The 20,596-nt window shown below is 35.2% G+C and overlaps 4 protein-coding genes and 2 long non-coding RNA genes across 9 annotated transcripts; 4 read left to right on the top strand and 2 right to left on the bottom strand.

Annotated features, from left to right (window-relative positions):
• LOC104770493 lies at window positions 603–2,064 on the top strand. The gene is made up of 3 exons (XR_764561.1): window positions 603–1,555; window positions 1,641–1,728; window positions 1,839–2,064. It is a non-coding gene; the product is annotated as an uncharacterized LOC104770493 (long non-coding RNA).
• On the top strand, window positions 2,310–2,851 carry LOC104770492. Its single transcript, XR_764560.1, has 3 exons — window positions 2,310–2,448; window positions 2,541–2,628; window positions 2,718–2,851. It is a non-coding gene; the product is annotated as an uncharacterized LOC104770492 (long non-coding RNA).
• On the top strand, window positions 5,594–9,343 carry LOC104770490 (bifunctional aspartokinase/homoserine dehydrogenase 1). Its single transcript, XM_010494922.2, has 12 exons — window positions 5,594–5,729; window positions 5,953–6,103; window positions 6,196–6,273; window positions 6,390–6,505; window positions 6,950–7,003; window positions 7,162–7,249; window positions 7,378–7,470; window positions 7,745–7,785; window positions 8,152–8,205; window positions 8,492–8,655; window positions 8,842–8,911; window positions 9,121–9,343. Exons 1-12 carry the CDS (start codon window positions 5,634–5,636, stop codon window positions 9,244–9,246), a joined length of 1,131 nt encoding a protein of 376 aa, XP_010493224.1. The 5' UTR covers window positions 5,594–5,633; the 3' UTR covers window positions 9,247–9,343.
• LOC104770488 lies at window positions 9,417–10,727 on the bottom strand. Its single transcript, XM_010494919.2, has one exon. It carries the CDS (start codon window positions 10,700–10,702, stop codon window positions 9,437–9,439), a length of 1,266 nt encoding a protein of 421 aa, XP_010493221.1. The 5' UTR covers window positions 10,703–10,727; the 3' UTR covers window positions 9,417–9,436.
• Window positions 10,776–13,772, top strand: LOC104770489 (F-box/WD-40 repeat-containing protein At5g21040-like). Of its 2 annotated transcripts, none has more exons than XM_010494920.2 (3): window positions 10,776–10,880; window positions 11,121–11,772; window positions 12,500–13,772. In XM_010494920.2, exons 2-3 carry the CDS (start codon window positions 11,207–11,209, stop codon window positions 13,554–13,556), a joined length of 1,623 nt encoding a protein of 540 aa, XP_010493222.1. In that variant the 5' UTR covers window positions 10,776–10,880; window positions 11,121–11,206; the 3' UTR covers window positions 13,557–13,772. The 2 variants fall into 2 exon arrangements, with proteins under 2 accessions (XP_010493222.1, XP_010493223.1); XM_010494921.2 differs by having other exon boundaries at window positions 10,789–10,880; window positions 11,130–11,772.
• On the bottom strand, window positions 13,948–18,148 carry LOC104770487 (cytochrome P450 71B14-like). Of its 3 annotated transcripts, XM_010494918.2 has the most exons (4): window positions 17,864–18,144; window positions 16,070–16,107; window positions 14,757–15,634; window positions 13,948–14,667 (listed from the first exon to the last, which is right to left on the bottom strand). In XM_010494918.2, the coding sequence occupies exons 3-4, from the start codon at window positions 15,624–15,626 to the stop codon at window positions 14,053–14,055; spliced, it is 1,485 nt and encodes a 494-aa protein (XP_010493220.1). In that variant the 5' UTR covers window positions 15,627–15,634; window positions 16,070–16,107; window positions 17,864–18,144; the 3' UTR covers window positions 13,948–14,052. The 3 variants fall into 3 exon arrangements, with proteins under 3 accessions (XP_010493220.1, XP_010493219.1, XP_019097815.1); XM_010494917.2 differs by lacking the exon at window positions 16,070–16,107 and having other exon boundaries at window positions 17,864–18,148; XM_019242270.1 differs by lacking the exon at window positions 17,864–18,144 and having other exon boundaries at window positions 16,070–16,265.

Here is a 20,596-nt window from a genome sequence, read left to right as displayed (position 1 = left end):
ACAATGCCTTAGAACAACTAAAAATTCCAGAAACATCGAACACGCATGCATGAATGTCAGAAAAAATGGAGAAATCGAAACGAAGGAAATTAGAAATTGGGAACATACTGACGAGGAGTGTTCTAGAAAGCGTCCATTTCTGCGCACGCCCAACGATGGAGAAAGGTAACCAATGCGTAGGAATAAACGAGTGAAGGAGCGATACTGTCGCTATTCCACCGATCGTCGATAGATCCTCCGCCGTGAAAGTATCCATTCTTCTTGTACCGGAATATAGAACAGGATCCGAAAATTGTAGGTCGATCTGAGTCTCCGATTAAGCGAAATATATGAATCGGAAGGAAGATTTACATTTGAATCTTCTCGGATTCCATGGGGGAAATTGCCAAGAATAACTGTTGACATTTCAGGATCTTCCTCTTAGTCTTTCTTAAGAGGTTCACCATCTCCCTTACACTCACTTGTATGCTCTGTTTCTCTTACTCTAACAGAAGCATAAAGACTCTCTCTTTACTCTCTTGTTCTTTCTTTGTTTCTTTTCATATGACAAACGATTTGTAAGAGAGAAGAGAGAACACACATTAATTGTCTACATTTTTTATTGGATCTCAAGGATACTTTCTTACAACACACACATCATACTTATACTACTTCTACTAGTTGCACCTCCCACATGCTCCCATACTTTAAGACCATCATGACTCTTACACATTAGACCACACTCCTAGTTACTAACTCTTACACATCATAGGCTTGCTTTCTTACACACAAGCCACACAACTACAACAACTCTCAACAATCACTCTTACACACTTAGACTCTAACAACTAAACACAACAAAACACAAGTCCATTATACTTTAACTTATTTGGGCCTTTCTTCAACTCTGCAGCCCATTACAACAACACACAAGTCCATGTTGACTTTGCTCTTCTCCTTCCTTGACTCCTCTCTTCACGTCGTCTCTTCTCCGACAACGTGAGCTTTGCTTCTTCTTCTTTGTTCTTCGACTCACTGATTTCTTCTTTCTCTTTGTTGCAGATTTAATCAAGAACTCAGTTCTCAACAATAAGATCTGAGGTTCTGAGGAAGAAGGAGAAGAAGAAACTCGTGAAGCAAATCAGTGCACTGTGTATGGTATACCCTAATAACCGAACAAGACCGGATAATCGGATCATCTGACGGGTCAGATCCGGTTTGGTGCGGGTAATAGGAATCGGTCCAATGGAACCAAAATAAAAAAGCACATTCGAAACTGTAAACCGGTTTTATTCTTCTAAAATTATGATATGCCCAACCAATCCCATTATTGTTTCATTATTTGATCCACTTGGGCACAATATATTTTATGCATAGTTTGACCAACGGAAACAACTAGCATTTTACAAGTTGAAAGTTTCAGAATTTGGAGTTTTATGATAAAGAAGCGATAACCAAAAGAGAACAAGACTTCCTACTAAACATCATGATAGATTAGAAGTATAAGTAGCTACTAGTAATCTTGCTAAATCCAAGGATCCAAATCAAGTCATCATGAGTTCCTCCACAACCGAAGGTGAAAAACAAACAACCTTCTTAAGTTTTTATAATTAATCGTCACCTTATGAATTATCCATTTTCTTTGGTAATTATGCGTGCAGCTCCACCGATTCAAACCATGGATTCCGAAGAAGATGATGCCATTAAAACACAGGCATCAGAAGTGTTGGCCTCATGTTGTCCAATCTGGTACGTATTAGTATATATTTATATTGATATAATTTGATTTTCGATAGAATATAAACCAAGGTTACAAAAAAAAAAAAAGGGTTACTAATTTTTAGCTCCAACCTTTATAGGGATTGCGCGGGATGTGAAGGAGGTTGCACTTGCCCATCAGAATGTGTTGTCGGATGTTTGCAAGTTTTTGGTTCATGCTAGCATTTTATTTATGATCTCAACTCATGTGTTCTTCTCCAATGTTCCCCGTTTGTTGTTTCCATTGTCAAATGTTTTTGTAATACATTAACAATAACGTATATTGATTATTTATAGGAAGAAAAGAGATACCAACGAATTCTAATTTTTAGAATAGGAATCGGTCCAACCGAACAAAATTAAAAGTTCATGGGAAATAAAACCAAACTAATTAGTAATTTGAATATTGTTTCATGTTTGATGATGTCCAATCCCATTAATATTGTTTCTTCACTTGATCCACTTGGGCACAATTTGAATTTGTTTATTTGGAAAGTTTCAAAACTTGTAAATTTCTACAACGAAACAAATTACACATTTACAAGTTGAAAGTTTCAGTATTTGGAGTTTTTTATGATGAAGAAACGATCAATAACCAAAAAAAAAAAAAGAACAGGACTTCCCCGTTGACATCATTATAAATTACAATAATTAGCTAGCAATCTTCTCAAAATACAAGGATCCAAATCATGAGTTCCTCCACAATCGAAGGTGAAAAACAAACAACCTTGCATTTTCTTAAAGTTTATATATATATTATTAAGCTAGCTATCTTATTTCTTTGGTGATATGCGTGCGTGCAGCTCCACCGATTCAAACTATGAACTCCGAAGAAGACGACATTGAAACAAAGACATCAGAAGTTTATGCCCCATGTTGTCCAAACTGCAGGTTGGTATTAGTTTATAAATTTTGATAGAATTTGACTTTTGATAGAATATAAACAAAAGTTACTAATATTTTGCTCGAACCTTTTATAGCGGCGATTGCTCGGGATGTGAAGGAGGTTGTAGTTGCCCGTCAGAATGTGAATCGGCTGTCGGATGTTTGGAAGTTTTTGGTTCATGCACATGCTAGCATTTTATTCTGACCTCATCTCATGTTTCTTCTCCAATGTTCCGTTTGTTGTTTCCATTGTCAAATGCTTTTGTAATACATTAACAATAATGCATATTGATTATACAGATATAACTAAATGTTATTTTTTTTGTCAACAAAAAAGAAATCAACTCAAACGAGCCAATTTGTGGAACATTGTTTACAAACAAAATACGCTACGGAACGGAACGCGCTCGACGTGCCAACGAATCCGCACGAACATTAGCATTTCTAGATACCTGAACCAAAGAAAAAGAAGAAAACTCCTCCCTGTCAGTTTTGATGTCGTCTAGGTATGTTGCGAAGGCGGGCCAATCCTGAGGCGAAAACACCATCACTACAAAAAAACATGTGTTTTGAATCATTTATTTTATATATTTGTATTACTTATAATTGATGCAAATTAATTTTACATCATTTAGTTGAGTGATTTATATTCTGTTGATGCCAATATTTTATATCATTTGACCTAAATAATTGCATCATTTTGAAATTGATGTTAATATGCATCAATTTCAAAAAGTAATGTTAGTTTTATATCAATTAATATAAATGATGTTAATATTTGTTACGGTTATAAAAATTGATGTTAAATTTGTATCAATTATAAATAAGTGATGTAAAAGTTAGTGTCAATTGGATTAAGTGATTCCAATAATTGTGTCATTTACAAAAAATGATGTTGAATATTTATATCAGTTAAAATAATTGATATAAAAATTGTTGTCGATTTTTATAAATAATTATAATAAATGTATCAATTCCTTCCAATAATAACAAATAATACTAAATAAAAATAATATTATATAAAATGATGTTAAAATATCTTAAATTTCATATAAGAGAAAACAAATATGTACGGTACATTGCTCGAAATTCAAGCTAAACCCTAAAAGTATGAGCTTATAGAAAAATTAAATCTCTGTTCTTCTAAACTATACAAACAAGTTTACAACTGCTGCCAAAATAAACTTAAATAAGAAAAAGAAAAAAAAAGTCTTGCAGACGTAGGCATAAGCTACTTCACCATCTTACAATTTGCTTCATCATCACCCTTGTCGATCAAAAATACACCGTTCAAGCAGCCACTAAATGCAGAACCTTTACTAGATCATCATCTCATCAATGAGACTCTATTTCAGATGTGTTGTGTATCAGACTTTTGAACACGTCGATCAATGAAGACTAAGCTTGAATAGTCGAACAGATCTGAAAATTAAACTTGAGAAACATTCAAAGATTATAAAATTTAATCAATTACAGATAAATTGATTTTTTCTAATAAATTATAGAGAAAATTACAAGTTAAAAAACAATATAGTGCTTACCTTGAACATGCTTTGGAACATCTCTTCTCTTCTATCCTTTGTGGATGTTCATCAAATCGTCCAAAGTTAATATAGGAGAGTAAGAAGTAATTATTGAATAAACGAAACTGTTAGCGAAGGAAACGGAAGTATCTCATAGGATTTTCTATAGATTTGTACTTGATTTACGTAATTTTAGGGAAACATGAAAAATAGATATTCTCTTTCGCAAAAAAAAAACAATTACCGAGAAAACTAAGACTTAAAAATGGAAAAAAAGAAATCATAAAAAAAGTAATAGATCGGTTATTTTCATTTAAAGAAACTGCTGTAAACTTTTAAAAAATTTAGCATCAAATAAAAGAAATGATACCAGTTTTTATAGCACTAGAAGTACTACAATATATGTTTTAGCGTTAGTTCTATAGAAGCATGCATATAATAATTTTTTGTTAGTTCAAACTATTTTTGTCACTTATGTAATACTAGTAATCGTTTGTCACTTGTGCAATATGAATTAAAAATGAGTCGGTCACTTTTTTTTTTTGTCATCAGTTTTAACTTTTAACAATTGAACTAAATCACAAAATTAGTTTTGATATAATTAGTATAATCTTATTAGCATCACCTTTTATTGATGTAATTTTTTTATCATTTACAAAATGATGTTAAGATAAATGAATTAATACACCGATTATTTAAGTGATGTATTTATAAATATTTATATCAATAACCGAAAGTGATACAAAATTATATTAGTTTGCATCAGTTTTAGTTTATTGATGCCGTACAAGTCAATAAGAATATCAATTATTACAATCGATGCTAAATTTTATTTTTGGTATCAATTATAAATAAGCAATACAAATTAATATCACTTAACCTTTTGATACAATTTAGTTGATGTAATATGCACTTTTTTATAGTGCATCTTCACCAAATCGAAGCAGTCTGTGAAAAATACCACCTCCCGAAAATCTCTTTTTTATTTAGATTTTTGTTGGAGTTAATCTCTAATGTTTTTTCGGCTCTGCTTGATTTTTTTTTGGTTTTAGGTATTTATATGCTAAATAAGTATATATATATATACTATATATATATTCACCAAATGATAACAAAAAATTTGATTTGAAAGCTTTTTATAAGTTTTTTTTTCTTAGGATATTTTGTAACTACACGTTAAAACAAATGAAATCCTAATTTTGAAAATGTATGTTATTATTCAAAATAGTAAAATACACTATTTAATTTTGTTTTTAACATTTACAAATTCTCTCTTTAGAATCTGCTTATTTGAAAGCAAGGTGACATTTTTTTTTTCGTTGGGGTTAATCTTATGAAATTTACCACAACAAAATTACCAAAATGATTTCAAACCAAATGTAATGAAAATAAAATCGATTTTAGTGGACGACTAAATAAAAACCAAAGGTTTTAGTCTTTTTAGTGGTTTTTTTTCTCAGACCGTAAAAAAAAAAAAACGAAGGAAGGATGAAGAAGATCCCGGTGCTTCTGATGGGCTGTGGAGGCGTTGGTCGCCACCTTCTTCAACACATCGTCTCTTGCCGATCGCTTCACGCCGATATGGTTCTTTGCCTATTACTCTCTTCTCCTCACTTACACTTGTTTCTCTATACCTCGATTTCCTCATGTGTAAATGAGTGATAATGAATCCTATAACTAAATGTGGTTTCTCCAATCTTTGCTCCTGGATCGTCTTACTTCTATGAGCAATTATTCATGTGCATTATCATCTTCATCTAGGTTTTTTTTTTCACAAATGTTGAAATAATTTCCCCTAATTTGCTAGGGAGTTCATTTACGGGTGGTTGGAGTATGTGATAGTAAATCCTTAGTTGCTTCAATGGATGTGCTCAAAGAAGAATTGAATGATGAACTCTTGTCAGAAGTTTGTCATATCAAATCAACTGGGTCTCCATTATCGAACTTGGGGGCTTCAGGTAACTCTTTTAACATATCATTGTGTTTCCTCATGAGTTTGTTTTATGGATTATTAACTGAATAATGTTATGTTTTCTATCCTCTGAAAAAGGTGGATGTCAGGTGTTCAATGGATCCGAGGCAAAAAGGGAAACAGAAGAAATTGCAAAACGTCTGGGTAAATCTACAGGTTTGTGTTACCAAAACATGAGGTTGAGATTAAACTGTTATTTTGAAAGGATCAAATGCTAGTTTTGGGTCCCAAAGTAGCTTCTGATTGATAAAAACTCATGTATTTGATTATAGGTTTAGCTGTTTTGGATATCTCAGCCAGCATGGAAACGGTTGAAATATTGGTGAAGGCAGTTGACTTGGGTTGCTGCGTTGTCTTGGCAAATAAGAAGCCTCTTACTTCTTCACTGGTAACTTCTTATTACTAGTATTGCATTTTTGCATGTTTTGCTTCTGCTATGAATGTGCAGGCATAGGTAGCGAACTGTTCACTGTAACTGTTTCTCTTCTCCTTTGGTTTTATTATGGTGTATCATTAGTGCGAGCATGTATATTCAGAGACAGGACAGAGTCTTGAACCAGTACTTTATGTTGATTTAAGAAGAAGAACTTGCTTTGCTGATTTAGGTTCTTTTGGAAAATAATATTTAGACCAATCTAGTTTCTCCAGATTGCTCTTTGCGCACATCTATCCTGTTTTTTACAACTGGACATACCCTAGATAGTAGGAGAAAACTAGAAAAAAAGATTCTCAGCTAATCTAGTTCGAAATGACTCATAATAGTTCTGTGCTAATGTAGTTTGTGAAGTAGTTCGAATGACTCATATTTTCTCTCACCTTGTCTTCTGCGCAGGAACATTATGATAAATTGGCTTTGCATCCGCGATTCATCCGCCACGAATCTACTGTATGTGAAACACAGCTTATGTATAGAGTAACACTATTAGTTTACATCTAATCGTCATCTGAAATCGAAAGTGAAACTAGTTGTAAAAATGTTGTCATTTGGTATGATAGGTAGTGAATTTTGTTCAGCTTTAGCATCTGACATATGTTTATTTATAGGTTGGTGCTGGTCTTCCTGTCATTGCATCCTTGAGCCGCATAATTTCTTCTGGAGACCCTGTTCATAGAATTGTCGGTAGTTTGAGCGGTAATCACACTTCAGATGCAATTCATCTTACCATCATAGTGTTATAGATGTTTATCGTACTTCTTATCCCGATATATGCATTTATTATTTATTAATGTCTCTTTGTATCCGTGTTCGATTAATGCTAGGTACCTTGGGATATGTAATGAGTGAGCTTGAAGATGGCAAGCCTCTAAGCCAAGTTGTTCGAGCTGCCAAAACACTGGGGTACACTGAACCGGGTTTGTCCAACTTTATTTTAGTCATCATGGCACATATCTTTTGTTTTCGTCTGGTTGATGGTTAACTGCTTTCTTTTAGCAGCAATATAATGAGTCGATATCTCTTTATCTGCCTTTCTACACTCCATAAGCTGTTTGGTAGCTCAACAATAATCTCTAACTTACTTTGATCTTATAGTGCATCATAGTTGGTTTAGCCTTGGGAAAACCTACCTGCTATAGATCAAAATAAACATCATGTCTGAATATTCTAAATATGATGTTTTCTCCACAGATCCACGTGACGACCTCAGTGGCATGGATGTTGCTAGAAAGGTATGAACAGATAGATGTAATGTCTAGTGCATATGTACCTTTATTAATATAGGTGAGGACCGTGAGGTTATCTCCAGTCCACACGGCAGATTGCTGTCTTCATCTAATTCGAGTAATGTTCAAAAAAAGGCAGTAGATTTGTTTGGTGTTATGTGAACAATTTTTCTTTCTTTCTTGAATCTGATTTCCTGATGCTATTGGTAGGCAATTCCTCCAATTTTTCTGTTTTACCATCTCGCTGCGATTAAAAAGACTATGCGTTGAAACTCCCATATCTTTTCATTTTGAAGCAAATTATTTGTTGACGAGAATATAACTAATACAAACTTTGATGGTATTGAACTTTCTTTGTTTCTGTCGTGATAGGGTTTGATTCTTGCTCGACTTCTTGGGAAGAGGATAGTTATGGATAGCATAAAGGTGCCTCATTCAAAGCTCTTTATCTTTTATCTTTCCTACTTGGTGCTGTGTTTTATGTCTGATGAACCAACTCTCGTCGAGTGTCCAGATGAATTTTTGACTGGAGAAGTCTAGTTCATTTTTGTCTTTGATGATGAGGTTGAATTGGGCTGTAGACATGCTGATCTCAGTCTTGTCTAAATTTTGGTTCTGCCTTCTTGATCCCCAAAAAATGGCTCCTAACAAGACTCCTTTCATCCTTTCTCTCCTGAACATAACCTTTATAGTTTTTATTGTTACTTTGTAGATAGAGAGCTTGTATCCCGAAGAGATGGGACCTGGAGTCATATCTGTGGATGATTTCCTCCATAATGGAATAGTAAAACTTGATCAGAGTATTGAGGAGAGAGTTAAAAGAGCTTCATCAAACGGGTGTGTGCTTCGTTATGTCTGTGTGATTGAAGGTTCAAGGTAATAACAGTTACCTTTACTCTCCCTGTTTCCAGAACCCAACTTTTTTAGTACAGTCAACATTCAATACCTTAAATAATTTTTTTTTGGGTAGACATATGCTTTTAAAATCACCCATAGAATGCTAGTGTACACTTTTGGAATTGTTGGTCTAGTGTGATTTTGAATTTCGTGGTCCCTCTGCAGCGTTCAAGTTGGCATTCGAGAAGTTTCAAAAGATTCACCATTGGGACGGCTAAAAGGCAGTGACAATATAGTAAGTTTGTTATAAGACTCTATTTGATAAATCTCTTTTAAACTGCAAATACTCTAGTTTAAACGGCTCACCAGTGCCCTTCCTCATGGAAGAGTTTCTCATATATATAAGATTGGTTCATTTGGCCACTCTCGCAAGAACGCATACACAATATTTGCCTTTAGATTGTCTAGTCAGTAAAAATGATTGAAGTGATTGGAAAACTGCAGGTAGAGATATATAGCCGTTGCTACAAGGAGCAGCCTTTGGTGATTCAAGGTGCTGGAGCTGGGAACGACACGACTGCAGCTGGTGTTCTTGCAGACATCATCGACATGCAGGATCTTTTCCCTTGAGATGTTCTAGTTTTTGTTTTATCAAACTAATAATAAGGTCCTCAGTTTCACAATGACCTCTTCGTTTATATGGTAAAACGCGAAAAAAATCATTATAGATCGTGGCCTCTCCTTACATTTAAAAAAAAAAAAACAAAAAAAAAAACTTTTTTGGTTTGACAATTTGAACCGGTGACTAAAAAAAATGAAATCAAACGGTGATAACGGCGTCGTTCGAGATCTCAGTGTGATCGATTTGGTTTTTAGGATCAAGAGCCATCTCCCGAAGCCGGAGAAGACTTCCGGTAGCCAGAATCGCCTTGGAATTGATATCATGCAGTGACCGGAGATACAAACTCTGACAAGCTTTATTCGCCGCCTCAGATAATTCCCTATCTTCACCTTTGAGCCCAAAGAGACAATGCCCTAAGATCCTCAGAATCGGCTGCAGAAGCTCCCACGGCAACGGAATCCTTCCGCTATCTCTCTCAGATCTTCCTCCCATAGCCACAACAACACTCTCTTCTTCCCTCCACGAATCATCGGTCAAAGTCGGAATCACAGCCCGCGACGAAGACTGCTCCGTCTCACCGTTTTGCCCCGCCCATTTCTCACACGATTCGCAGAAATTAAGCTTGGATTCGCGTGTCATCTTCGAGATTTTGCTGTAGTAAAGCTCCAACGCGACACCGACGATCCTAGCGCGGCGCGTGGATCTAACCGTCCCGTGTGGATCCAACGTGGAGGAGAGCACAGCGATGTTGAGGCACGTCGAGTTGTTGTTGTTGTTGTTCTTCGTCAGACCTTTGGTGGACTCGTGGTAAATACTGGGATGCGATAGATCGGGGATGTTGACGGTGATCGCTTGACCGGCGCGTGAGGTTGTTTCGTGAGCGTAGAGAGCGAGCAACACGGCTTCGAATCCAGCTTGTGGCTGACGGAGAGGGACACGAGAGAGGTATAGACCAGCGATCAAAGGAACGAATCGGAGAACGAGAAGCTGTAGCGAAGGCTCCGTGGATTGAAACGTATCGTAGAGCCAACGGCAGAGGTTGTTGTCTCCGGCGCCTGAGTCTGGACGTTGGAGAAGAGAGGAGATCGCGGTGGAGACGGTTTCGTCGTCGAGGAGGGCAGAGATTGTGGAAGGGATGTTTGTTGTTGTTGTTGTGATGATCGTGGCTAAGGATTGGATCGCTGTTTGACATTTTGTGTTGGATTCTGAATCGTTTGTTACGGTGTTGGTTTCTGATTCGGCGTTGTTCGTCGGAGGTGGTGGTGGTGAGTCATGATGGGTTGAGGAAGATTCTGACATTTTTAATCGCTTGTGTGAGAGAGGAGAAGGAGGAGGTGAAAATATGGAATTTTTGAAAAATTTGAGAAAATAAAGCAGAAAAAATAGGATCAAATAAAAAATAAAATAAAATAATAAACTAAATAGATTATATCGTACGATCTGGATCGTTTGATTTGTTTCCATCCGACGGTTAATATAGCACCGTCCCGGGACCAGGAAACAAAAAAAAAAACATTCAATTGCTTGGTGGTTGGTTCTCCATCTTTAGTTTCATTTTCATCAATGGGGAATTAGGGCTACGTAATCTCTCGGCGAAAAATTTCTCCTCTGTTACGATTAGCTTTGCTTTGATTTACTAAAGGTACGAACTTGGTCTCGACTCTTGTTGTTTTTTATTAGGGTTTCATCTCTGTTTCTAGGGATTTCTTCTGTTCCTTTGTTTCGTTTTAGCTAAACAATTTACGAATCTCTTCGTTTTTTGCTTCGTTGTATGATGTTTAAGGCTACAAAATTGAATTTTTATTTGGTTTCGTTGAATTGATGAATGGTTTTTCTCGTTTTTTTTTTGTTCTTCAAGCTGTAGCTGAATTTTTATTTGTAGATTTTACAGATCCGGTTAGGATTCGTGAGAAGCTCTTTTTTGCTTTGGGTGTTCCGGGCTGCAATCAGACGCTGGCTGGCTATTTCATGGCATTTGAAGTTGGGATTGATTCATCGAATATTGGAGAGATTTCGAACGAAGAAAGAAGTGAGTCTGATTCTCTGAATCTGAGAATTGAGAATGGGTCTGTTGAGATTCCGAGTGTGAAGTTGTCTTGTCAGAAAAAGAAGGTAACTTTATTGCCCAGTGGCTCCAAACAGTTGCTCGCTGACAAGGATTTGTCTACTACCATTATTGATTTGCCTCACGCATTGATATCTGAGATTCTTAGTTGTCTTGACCCGAAGGAGTTAGGTTTAGTGTCCTGTGTTTCAACTTGTCTGCATAGGTTAGCATCTGAGCATCACGCTTGGAAGGAGTTCTATCGTGAGAGATGGGGACTCCCTCTAGTTTTAGGGGCTGCAAGTTCAGGATTTTCTAATGAGAGATCATGGAAAGAGCTGTTTGTTGAAAGGGAATTTAGGAGTTGGACGTTTTTAGGACGTTATAGTATTGATACCCTCTATGGTCACACTGAAGCAGTCCGGACTGTTTTTCTCTTAGCTTCTGCCAAGCTCGTTTTCACTTCTGGATATGATTCCATTGTTCGGATGTGGGACTTGGAAGAAGGTTTGTCTATTGCAGCGTCTAAACCACTCGGTTGCACAATTAGGGCTGTTTCCGCTGACACAAAGCTGTTGGTTGCTGGCGGTACTGATGGGTTTATTCATTGCTGGAAATCACTGGATGGTCTCCGGAATTTGTTTGATCTCACTGGTTTTCACAAAGAGAAGACCGAGTTTCGGCTATGGGGACATGAAGGTCCCATTACATCTCTTGCCCTGGATATGAAAAATATCTTTAGCGGTTCCTGGGACATGTCTGTTCGTGTATGGGATCGATCTTCAATGAACTGTGTCAAAACCCTGAGGCATAGTGATTGGGTTTGGGGACTCACACCTCATGAAACCAGCCTCGCTAGCACGTCAGGCTCTGATGTATATATTTGGGACATTAGCAGTGAGACTCCACTGGCAATCATCCATGATGCTCATGAGGGTACCACTTACTCTCTGGCAAGAAGCCATACTGGGAATTTCCTTTTTACTGGTGGAGAAGATGGAGGGATTAAAATGTTTGAAATCAGAAGATACGGTAGTGAAACAAGCGTTGTACTCATATCTCAGTGGATGCCTCACACTAGTCCTGTCTACTCTCTTTCTTTTGAGTTTCCCTGGCTTGTATCAGCATCTGGTGACGGTAAACTTGCACTTATCGATGTCAGGAAGCTGTTGAAGACTAACTGTCATGGTNTCTGGATATGATTCCATTGTTCGGATGTGGGACTTGGAAGAAGGTTTGTCTATTGCAGCGTCTAAACCACTCGGTTGCACAATTAGGGCTGTTTCCGCTGACACAAAGCTGTTGGTTGCTGGCGGTACTGATGGGTTTATTCATTGCTGGAAATCACTGGATGGTCTCCGGAATTTGTTTGATCTCACTGGTTTTCACAAAGAGAAGACCGAGTTTCGGCTATGGGGACATGAAGGTCCCATTACATCTCTTGCCCTGGATATGAAAAATATCTTTAGCGGTTCCTGGGACATGTCTGTTCGTGTATGGGATCGATCTTCAATGAACTGTGTCAAAACCCTGAGGCATAGTGATTGGGTTTGGGGACTCACACCTCATGAAACCAGCCTCGCTAGCACGTCAGGCTCTGATGTATATATTTGGGACATTGGCAGTGAGACTCCACTGGCAATCATCCATGATGCTCATGAGGGTACCACTTACTCTCTGGCAAGAAGCCATACTGGGAATTTCCTGTTTACTGGTGGAGAAGATGGAGGGATTAAAATGTTTGAAATCAGAAGATACGGTAGTGAAACAAGCGTTGTACTCATATCTCAGTGGATGCCTCACACTAGTCCTGTCTACTCTCTTTCTTTTGAGTTTCCCTGGCTTGTATCAGCATCTGGTGACGGTAAACTTGCACTTATCGATGTCAGGAAGCTGTTGAAGACTAACTGTCATGGTTATTCCAAAAGAGTTTCTTCGAGTACGGTGGAACCGCCACAAAGAATGCTGCACGGGTTCGGATCAAACTTGTTCTCTGTGGATGTGGGTTGTGACCGTATAGTGTGTGGAGGTGAAGAAGGCATAGTCCGGATATGGAACTTCACACAAGCGTTGGAGACAGAGCGAAGGGCTCGAGCCCTTAAAGGAATGAGGCTTGAGAACAGGATGAGACGAAGGAGAGTGCAAATGGAGATGAATGCAAAGAGTGGAAGGCCTGACCAATGCTCCATTGCTGCTCATAAGAACCCCATCAATGGCGACAGGAACCGAGCCTGGCATAGTAAACGAAGAGCAAGCGGGAAGGCGAAGGCCTAAGCAATATGATTCGATTTTCTTCGATAAATTCAGTAAAGCAAATTTTATAACCTTGGCACATGTTGGCTTTAAGCTAAGTAACAGAGTTGGGTCTTATGATTTGGTGGAAAATGAGTAAATTGGCTCTTAGCTTTACTTGTTTTTTTTGTTTCATGTGTTTCGGAAACTATATTTTATATAACAAGTTCGTTATGAAAAAAGAGAGTTGCTACTATATTTGTTTGGATAAGTTCATGGGGTTGAAATACGGTTTTGGAGCTCACGAGCACTCGACAACTATGAATTACTGCTAAGCTCTAGTCGTAGTAAAATTTTGTACCCGACTTTTTGTTTCCGTCATTTGATTCGGTAGTAATAGTCCCAAAAAAGGTTGTCTTTACGCTACAAGATATCGGATTGAACAAACATTATTGGATTGAACAAACATTTCCTTAATATGGTAATTATATAAGATTTTCACATTATTTATTTTGTACTATGAAATAAAAAACTAAAGTCAAGACCATTGGGTAAGGACAGGGATAAGCTGAAGCGGAGTTTTCTTAGGACTAACAAGTCCATATGATTCTTCAAGATCAACATCTTTTACCTTCATTCCTTGTGGAAGCTTCCAATCGAAACGGTAGAGAAGATTGATGAGAGTCACATGTACCAAAGCCATACCCATTCCTAAACCTGGGCACATTCTCCTTCCGCTAGCAAATGGCAAGAGCTCAAAGTTTAGACCTCTATAGTCAATCTCGCTATCCATAAACCTCTCCGGGATGAAAGCTTCTGGATCTTTCCAAACGTTTGGATTCCTATGAACAGCCCATATGTTGACATAGATCCACGTTTTCTTTGGAATGTCATAACCTCCGATTTTTATATCTTTTGAAGCCTCTCTTGGTATTAGAAGTGGCACAAGTGGGTTTATCCTTAGTGTTTCTTTGATAACCATTTTCAAATACTCGAGTCGTTCTATATCTTCTTCTGTGATAGTGTCTTTGTTTTTGATCACTTCTCTGACCTCAGCTTGCGCTTTCTTTAGAACTCTTGGGTTTGTAATTAAATGTGTCATCGCCCATGTCAAAGTGTGGCCAGAAGTGTCTGCTCCAGCAATAAGAACATTCTGAAATAATTAAAGACACAAAATTTTAATTTTTTTTTGCAACATGTGAAGAAAACATTTATTGAAAGAGAGGTTATACATTTACTTACCAACAAAATCCCTTTGGTGTTGTCTCGGGTAAGTTGAAATTCTCCAAGTCCAGTCTCTCCCCGTTCCATCTTAAGGAGCAAGTCAATGATATCATCTTTATTACTAGGATCCTCTAGTTGTTGTATAGATTGATCAAAAAATGAATCCAATGCCTTAAAAACCTTCTCACATTTGCTGTGTAACCCTGTGATCCTATCAATGATTTTACCAACAACTGGGAAGTAATCCGCTGCTGCGAAGCTCCCTAGCACCTCCATGGCTCCTTGAATGACTTCCTCATAAGCATTCTCAAGTTTGCTTCCTTCTAGACATATCCCAAATCCAACTTTACAAATCACACTCCCAGAGAGTTTCACTAACTTGCGATTCAAGTTGACCGGTCTCTCCAATGAAGCAGATTGTATCATGAATTGGACAAAAGAGGCAACTTCTTCTTGTCTTATATGTTGAAATGATTTTACCCTTTTTGCTGTGTAGAGTTCAACAACCGTCATCTTTCGTACTTCTCTCCAATATTTGCTATAGAAAGAAAATGCAAGATCTTTTAAATTGTATGTAATTCTTGCAGGATAGGTCATGTAAGGTCTCGAACAACACTCGGCATCAAACGTTTTTAAGACATCTTTCACTGTGTCGGGAGTTGACGCCACAACAGCAGAGACATATCCAAACTTTAGGGACATTAGAGACCCATATTTTTCAGATAATTTGAACATCGAACGTTGAGGTTTCGTTCCCAACTGGTACAAGTTACCAATTATAGGAAGTCTAGGTGGTCCGGGTGGCAGATTGTTCTTTGTCTTTTTCGTGCTCTTCGCAATGAGTGATGCAAAGAATACGATTGCAATAATGATATACCAAAAACTCATTTTGTTTCCTATACAAAAAGGGATAGTTTATATAAAAGTCAATATTTGATAACCTTAAGATAAATATAAACAGCATAGCATGTCAAGTGGACGATTAACCACACAACAGAAAAAACAAGATAAATACATTGAAAATATAGAACTGCACTACCTAAAATCACCAAAGCACCCTAACTATTAATCAAGGCAATAAAGTAAAAGAAGAGTCCTTATATATTTTGCCTAGCACTACTTTTTAGTTTCACATAATATTTTGATATTAGAGTATAAGACTATAACAATGAAGAGTACTCACTCTCTAAGCTTAGAGAAGAATATATACACTCCTAAATTGAATGATTATAAAAAACAGTTACTAATAAATAAAATAATATTTGTATATATATGAGAATATCATCAAAAACATCTGGAGAGAGACAGAGCGAGAGAGATCCACAAATTACCTTAAACTTGATGTAGAGATCCACAAATTACTTTAAACCTGACATTTGTGGCGGAAAAGTTTACAGTATGGGGCGAGGGAGAAGAAGAAGTGGAATTAGTATTGTATATATATTAATTTATTTTTGGATTGTGATAATTGCTAAGAGACGACATATATATGAGATGTGGCTGCGTGGTTTGCTTCCATGTATGTGGCTGCGTGGAATGCATTGCGGATAAGAATCTTTTGAAATAAAAGTTCACACACAAATCTTTTTTACTCGTACAAAAGTCCACTCAATTCTTGTTGTAATCTTCTACGAAAAGATTGTATATATATAGATAAATTTACTTTTGAATTGTGATCATTGATAAGACACGACGTATATAGGAGATGTGGCTGCATAGTTTGCTTCCATGTATGTGGCTTCGTGGAATGCATTGCAAAAAAATTTCTTTTGAAATAAATGTCCACAAACAAATCTTTTTTACTCGCACAAAAGTCCACTCAATTCTTGTTGTAATTTTCTACGAAAAGATTGTATATATATATATATATATATATGTATCTATATATTAATTTATTTTTGGATTGTGATCAATGATAAGACACGACGTATATAGGAGATGTGGCAGTGTGGTTTGCTTCCATGTATGTGGCTTCGTGGAATGCATTGCGGATAAGTTTCTTTTGAAATAAATGTCCACACAAATCTTTTTTACTCGCACAAAAGTCCACTCAATTCTTGTTGTAATTTTCTACGAAAAGATTGCATTATTGCCACTTGTAACATTACTTTTTTACGTCTGTTTGTTTCCTGATTGGTTAGTAATGCTATGATTGAATATATCATTATAATCTTAAGAGAAATTTACATCCACACCTACTTTGTACTACTCCTATACTTTTCCCCTTCAAAATTACATATTTCTCCCTCACCCAACTAAACACATCTCACCTCTCTCTCTCTTCTCCTTTTTAAGAGACTCTTTTTTTATTCTTTTATTTTTGATAACACTTTTAGCTAGTTATTATTAAAAAATTAGAGTAATATTAGTAGATGACTATAGATTTTTTTTAAAATAAAGAGAATAACGTTGTGTCAGAAACTTTAGGCAAATAAAGTTTTATGAAATAGGTTAAATACTAAAATATCCCTTTTATATCATGGTTTTTACAAAATGAAGCGGAGGGAGAAATAATAACTATGTGGTGGTTATTAAGATGACGGTGGCGAATATGAAAGAATGGATGATGTTACAGATCTGATGCGGTGAACCGATGAACCAGTAAAAAAGAAAATAGTAAGCTTTAGAGAAACTATTATGGTGGGTACAAAGTTGACGATGATGGCGGTGGTAAATACAAAAAACATGGAGGAGGTTAGAGATCTGATGGATGTGGTGGATATCACTGTCGTAGTGGTGGGCAATGGTGGTGGTGTTGATAAAATAATGTTGATGGTGATAGTGGCTATAGTGTTTTTGTTGACTGTGTATAGTTGTTGGAAAATCATGTAATTCTGTAAAATAGCAAGATATATAACAGGAAAATCATGCAATTTTATAAAATAGCAAGATATTTTCGAAAGAAATCATGGTAATTTGTGAAATGACATGTATCAAATAAAAGTAACTTGTCATCTAGAAGAACAACTTAAAATTTGTAAAAAAAAACCTAACGTGCTTTCGAACAGAAAAGCATGTTGACATAAACAATATTTCAAAATAGAGTGCTAATCAAAAATGCAGCAAGTTTAAAACAAAGGTATTGCTGCATCATAAAATATTATATGAAGGAAATCAAAACTTACAGAAACTGGATATTCTGTGGTAGAAATTGAGATCCGATATGAGCAAGAAGAGAACCAATGAAAGAAAATTTTGGGCTTTCGAGAAACAGATAGATTCCCACAATTGGGAACAAGATCGGTTGTAGAGATCCAGTGAGAGGGAGCGGTAGAAACTGATGTGGATCATGCAAAAAATAGAAATTGGGGGTTGGCTAACCCAAAAGAAATGGGTTTCAGTAGCTGAGAGGAGAGAGAAGGGAGAAGCAGAAAAAAAAAAAGATTTGTCGGCGAGAAAAAAGAAAGAAAAAAGAGGAAAGAAGAAGAAGGTGAAAGGGTATAATGGACCAGAATTTACTAAAAATCCTGTAGTAAATAGATAATGTTTGGTCAAACGTTACTTTGTTAAATATTTTTCAGTCTTGGGTTATTTTTTATATATATAAATTTATTTTTGAAATACATTACGGATAACTTTTTTTTGAAATAAATGTCCACACACAAATCTTTTTTACTCGCACAAAAGTCCGCTCAATTCTTGTTGTAATTGACAAAAGTCCACTCAATTTATATATATATATTAATTTATTTTTGGATTGTGATCATTGATAAGAGACAACATATATAGGAGATGTTTCTGCGTGGTTTGCTTCCATGTATATGGCTTCGTGGAATGCATTGCGGATAAGTTTCTTTTGAAATAAATGTCCACACAAATCTTTTTACTTGCACAAAAGTCCACTCAATTCTTCTTGTAGTTTTCTATGAAAATATTGCATTATTGCCACTTGTAACATTACTTTTTTACATCTGTTTTCTGATTGGTTAGTAGTGCAACGATATAGTTGAATATATCATTATAATCTTAAGAGAAATTTGTATCCACACCTACGTTGTGCTACTCCTATACTTTTCCCCTTCAAAATTACATATTACTCCCTCACCAAACTAAACACATCTCACCTCTCTCTCTCTCTGTCTCTCTTCTCCTTTTCAAGAAACTATTTTTTTATTCTTTTATTTTTTGTAACAATTTTAGCTAGTTATTATAAAAAATTTATCTGTTCATTTTTATACAATATAATATGATTATATTATATTTTTTCTACATTTTAAAATGTATATTGCTATATTTTTTTCTACATTTTAAAATGTATATTGCTATATTTTTTTTATTTTGAATTAGTATATTATACACTGTCTATTTTTAGTTGAACATTTGTTTACTAATAAGTAGATGACCAGTTACATTAAATGACCACATGGATATATATAGACTTGAACACCTTGATTATATATCCATGTGGTTATTTATTGGTGGATATGCTTGGATGTTCACCAAAAAACAAAAAAACAAAAATGTTTTGATGCAAAACAATAGTAAAATTTATTGAGTGGTATTATTCAAGTATTTCTACATTTTGTAATGGCCAAAAATTATTTCATAAAAAAAAAGTTCAACTAAAAAGTTAAACATTTGTTCACTAATAAGTGGATGACCAGTTACATTAAACACAACTTATTGTAACTGGTCATTCATTATTACTGAAGTAACTGGTCATTCTTTATTACTGAGCAAATGTTCAACTAAAAATGGACAGTGTATAATATATAATTCAAAAAAATATATATCAATATACATCTTAAAATGTAGAAAAGTTATAATCATAATATATTATATAAAAATGAACAAATAATTTTTAATAATAAGTTAATAACTAACTAAATAAGTATCCATAAACTAAACCATAATTTACCATTCACTTGTCAATGAACACATGTTTAGCTAAAAATGGATAATATATAATTTATTCACCTAAAATATAGCAAAATGCATCTTAAAAAGAAAAAAACTGTAATCATAATTTATTGTAAATATATATAACTTTTTAATCATAATTACATTAATGACTAGAAAGATAAAAGAAAGAGGGGTAATAGTTACATACTTACATTAGGGAACTTTTTTTAATTAAAAGTAGTTCATTACCAATTTCATAAATCCCTAAACCTAGATAGTAATAGTTAAAAGAGAGAGAGAGCAGAATACAATAAAACTAGGTACATGACCCGCACGTCGCGCATGAAAATGTTTAACTTTAAATTATATCATATAATTTGTCTTTGTTATTAATGTATTTGACATACAAATATTCTTTAACATTTTTTTTCTTATTTTGTGTAGAAAATGTATTGTCTTCTACATTTGTATTATCGTTTGTATCTACAATGGGAAAATATAATTTCTTTATTTCATAAAAGTATTTTATGATGCAATATTGTAGATCCATAGTCTCACCTTTATTTTTCACCTTTATTTCAAATCATAAACATTATTGAAAGAACCCATGAGAAAATAAAAGCTACCCTTTGAAACTTGGAATATATTTGCTTGGTGAAATGGTGGAAATGTAGGTGATAGGAAAAAAAAACATATATAGGGGTATTAATTTCTATGAGGGTTTTACTTTTTCATAATTCACCTCCCTCCTAGTATTAAGCAATTTGTTGATATAAAATCTTGTATTAGGATTATATTTTTGGATTATTAGGCGAAATTAGTTTACTCATATTAAATATGTTTAGATGTTATTCCTTTTTTGATTCGAACCTAGGATTAAGTTTTGTATATATTTTTCCTTTTCGGTAAGTCATTACTTTTGATTTCTTTACTTGATTAATTTTTATTAAAACTTAATATTAAAATTTGTGCATTTAATCACTTTTCAAGAATAATACAATATCACGTCATACCTT

The sequence above is a fragment of the Camelina sativa genome, chromosome 20 (assembly GCF_000633955.1).
Source record: "Camelina sativa cultivar DH55 chromosome 20, Cs, whole genome shotgun sequence".
Taxonomy (NCBI): domain Eukaryota; kingdom Viridiplantae; phylum Streptophyta; class Magnoliopsida; order Brassicales; family Brassicaceae; genus Camelina; species Camelina sativa.
This window is presented reverse-complemented; position numbering and strand designations above follow the sequence as displayed.